This window comes from Suricata suricatta, chromosome 11 (assembly GCF_006229205.1).
Source record: "Suricata suricatta isolate VVHF042 chromosome 11, meerkat_22Aug2017_6uvM2_HiC, whole genome shotgun sequence".
NCBI classification, from domain to species: domain Eukaryota; kingdom Metazoa; phylum Chordata; class Mammalia; order Carnivora; family Herpestidae; genus Suricata; species Suricata suricatta.
Genome location: NC_043710.1, coordinates 95,180,836 through 95,184,662, shown reverse-complemented (window position 1 = coordinate 95,184,662; position 3,827 = coordinate 95,180,836). Strand labels below are relative to the sequence as shown.

General features: G+C 44.2%; 1 protein-coding gene across 1 annotated transcript in view; it reads right to left on the bottom strand.

Moving 5' to 3' along the window:
- The window catches only part of LOC115306147 (caspase-12-like), a 15,304-nt gene extending 13,734 nt beyond the window's left edge, over nucleotides 1–1,570 (bottom strand). Inside the window, exons 1-2 of the mRNA XM_029956388.1 lie at nucleotides 1,437–1,570; nucleotides 278–526 (exon numbers count right to left, since the gene is read on the bottom strand). Coding sequence (XP_029812248.1) covers nucleotides 278–526; nucleotides 1,437–1,443 — 256 coding nt within the window. The 5' untranslated portion in view covers nucleotides 1,444–1,570. The remainder of the gene's footprint in view (nucleotides 1–277; nucleotides 527–1,436) is intronic.
- Between the last annotated feature and the right edge of the window lie 2,257 nt (nucleotides 1,571–3,827).

Genomic DNA, 3,827 nt, shown 5'->3' with positions numbered 1-3,827 from the left:
AGATTTGAGTCACTGTGAGAGAGAATGTTTGGTCCAAAATATTTAAAATATTTACTTTTGACCCCTCTGAGGAAAAGTGTGCCTCCCGTGCTTCAGAGAGAAAGACATATTTATGCTCCACTGCCCCTCAAATTCCCTTGGTCTAAGCCACAGCTGAGCAGAAGATGGTGGATTTTTTATTTCTATTGAACATTTCACACAGTGACAAAGAAAGGCTATGAAATGATCGAAGGGGCGTGCCTAAGGAGGGCACAGTCCTTTGACACTAGAAACTCACCTAGAGTCAGCTGGCTCTTGGGACCGAAGACACGGTTCATTAATATTTTTCCTACTACTTGAGATTTCTCACTGAGGTCATCAACCAGGTCTTCCGTCTTATCCACGAGGACATTCAGTCTTTTCCCTATTGTTCGTAACTCTTGCTTATTTAACACCTTGTTTTCCTTCCAGCCGTCAATAAAGCTATTCAGCACATTGCTGGCAAGCCCCTTTATCTCATTGACTGTATCTTGGGTTGATTTCTTGTCTGTGAGAACAAAAGGATTTTAGGGATGCACAGACTTTAGATAATGGATTCTAGGCCCACAGGTCTCCAATTTTAACTGAAGGCTGGTAAGTTGCGCTTCCTCAATGATCAGGGTGCAGTGCATTATTTGTATTTCTCCCACTGTCTCAGAAGATGGCAAAGCTCCTGGTCCGAGCACCACACTTAGAGCTGCACCATCACATTCAAGCCTATGCTCTTGTACAGGGGGAGAAACTGAGGTGCAGAGCAAGAAAGCTTCACTGACTAGCTTAGTGATGACTGACTCCGTTCCATCTTGGTGTCACCTACGGTCTCTTTACTTCCTGTCACTTTTATCAATACCTCGTTCAAAAACACCCTCTCATCAATATGTGTACCATGTGTACCGGTGAAGCATGAACGTATTCGCGTCTAGGGAAGGATGCGTGTTTGCTTTTCAGAGAAGGGCTACTCAGCGGATCTGGTCTCGGAGACAGAGAGGACACAGTGTGACTGGCTTGCTCACTGCTGTTCATGAGTGGTCACACGGAGAGCAGAGACTGGGAGCAAATGAAATGGCCCTTGTTCAGCTGTGTGGCCCCTCACCCTAATGAGGATACTTGTAAAACAGGTCAGAACTCTCAGGCAGTCTGAGTTCTCCAAAAAGGCTAAACTCACAGCAAAGGTATAAGAAGATAGCTCCAGATTTTTTATGTCTCATTCTTTTTCCAAGAAGGTCTAATGTATCACCAAAATACTTTGTCTGCTAGCGTACATGCTACTGTGCCCTGAGCCCCCACCCCTCACGTCCCCAGAGCAAGACAGCTGTGCCCTAGGGACAGCCTCGCATGGGTCCTCCCCTTCTCCCCCTTTCTCATCCACCTGTATGCCCCCAAACAAGGCCACAAAACAGAAAACTGGAGCCACTCACCGGCCATCGCTGCTCAGCCTCTCTGGGCAGGGAAAGTAGTGAAAATGAAAGCAGCCTCCTTCCTGCGTTCTCAGGGGATTGGCATGCTGCTGTTAGCTAAATCTAAATGGGAAACTACAGCTTTTCAGGGGTTTTTTGTCTTTGCAAAGAAAGCATTTGACTCGTCTTCTGAGATATACCTTATTTCCTTTGAAAAACAGGAAACAAAACCTGTCTTTTCTTTTTCCTGTCACACAGTTGCTCTGTTTTGTTTTGTGCTCTAATTTTGATACAGTTAATAAGTCAAATCGACCCTCGTTTGTCTCAGTGCCACCCCTCAGTCCCCAAATGGCAGAGAGGCCTCCCCAGACGGTGGTCCGCTCACCCCCTGAGATGGGATGTGAGTTTGCAAGACTTACGTTGAGCTGGAAACTGACAAACAGTGGTACCCTCTGTCACTGTTTTTAAAAACCCAAATAAGTGACCTTTTTTCGTCTTGCTTTCCTGATCTGGGTGCTTGTCAGTTCTGGGAAAATGTGTGTATTTCTCTTTCTTGACTCTTTTACTTAAAATTGTTTTCTTTTTTTTAAACAACGTGTTTGAAATCACAGTTAAATAACAAAATTTTTATGAAACGAAGTAAGATCGTCCACCTTATTTAAGTACACCTTCCAAAGGAACCCCCATTATATGTGTAGCTCACGTTGTTGACAGTTTTTTTTCCCATGCTTGTAAAAAGGCACTCGGTACACTACTGATGTTATTGATAGCCAGCATCTCAAGTCTCTTTGTACCCTGAGCCCTGACTGTAAGCTCCCCTATGACTTGGTCAGACCATCATGTTGCAGGAAATGGACACTGCACATCTCTGTGCCCAGGTCTTCAGATGCACAGGGCACTTCCCCCTCTGGGACGCCTGGACTACTTTGCTAGAAGATGAGAGACCTCATGTGATGTCTGAGACCCTGTGGTCTCAGACAGGCCATCTGAGACCAGTTTCAGGCTTGAAAACCAGATGCTTTACAAATACATAAGAGAGCCCAGAAATGTCAGCAGATTCCTAGTGTGTGCGGGTGATCTCAGACACATGGATAATCCCAGAGACGACGAGAACCACACTGATGACTGATCCACTGGTGAACGATCCTAAATGCTTGTTGTTTAAAATTTTTTTTAACATTTATTTAGTTTTTTTGAGAGACAGAGAGACAAAGTAAGAGCAGGGGAGGGACAGAGAGAGAGAGGGAGACACAGAATCTGAAACAGGCTCCAGGCTCTGAGTAGTTAGCACAGAGCCTGAGGTGGGGCTTGAACTCCCAATCTGTGAGATCATGACGTGAGCCAAAGTCGGACACTCAACCTACTGAGCTCTCTGGCACCCCTAAATGCTTGTTGTTTTAAAGCCACTAAGTTTTGGGGTGGTAGTTTGTTATTCACCAGTAGATAGAGAAACACATATTTACTTCTAACTTTTCCCTCATCATCAGTAATTTGCTTTTTACAATTTCATAATGTATGACAGACATTTTAAGAATCAACCCATTAGGAATGATCTCGTTTTTTGATGTTAGATGCTTTTCCTAGTGATGTTTGCCCCTCTTCCAGAAACCCTTCATTCATTGCCTTCCATATCACAAGCCTGTCTTGGTTCTCCCATGACTTCACAGGCTGCTTCTCTTAGTGAACTTGGCCAGTTACTTCCCATCTCAGGGCCTCTGCTCTATCTGTCCCCCTTATTTAGCAGCCTCATGCAGCTTCTTGGTTTTCAATACTGTTTATATATGGAAGGACGGCACAAAAGTTTCTCCTCCAGCGCGTGCCTGTCCCTGAATGCCGTGCTCATACAGCCAATGTCCAATGGGCATCTATTTCAGTGCCTGGTAGATGTTTCAGTCTCCCCAAACCTACCACACGTTAGAATGTTTTTTATTTTATTCTTCTAGTGTCTAAGAGTAGAACGTTTAATTCTTATGCTCTTTCTCTCATTTTCTCCCATTCTGTTGGCTTTACCTTCAGAACACAAGGACTACCCTCTGCCTTACATCTGTCAAACAGATCTGGACCACCATTAAATTTGAATTTTTGCCATACCCTTGTAAGTCCTCTTCTGGGTCTACCTTGGACTCATGCTTTTCATTCTCACCTCCACCCAGGAGCCAGAGTGATCTTGATAAAATTAACTCTGATAATTTAATTCATTCATCTGCTCAAAATTGTCTGTAATTTTCTATGTTAGAGTAAAACTAGAAGGTCTTTTATACGAATGACACCTTATATGATCTGGACATGGATAATTCCTTGATCTCCTGTCCTAACCTTCCCCCACTCCTCTTTGCCCATGGGTTTTGAGCCATAATCTCTTTGTTCCTGCTCAAACACAGTAACCAAGTTCCTGTCTTGGGCCATTTCCCC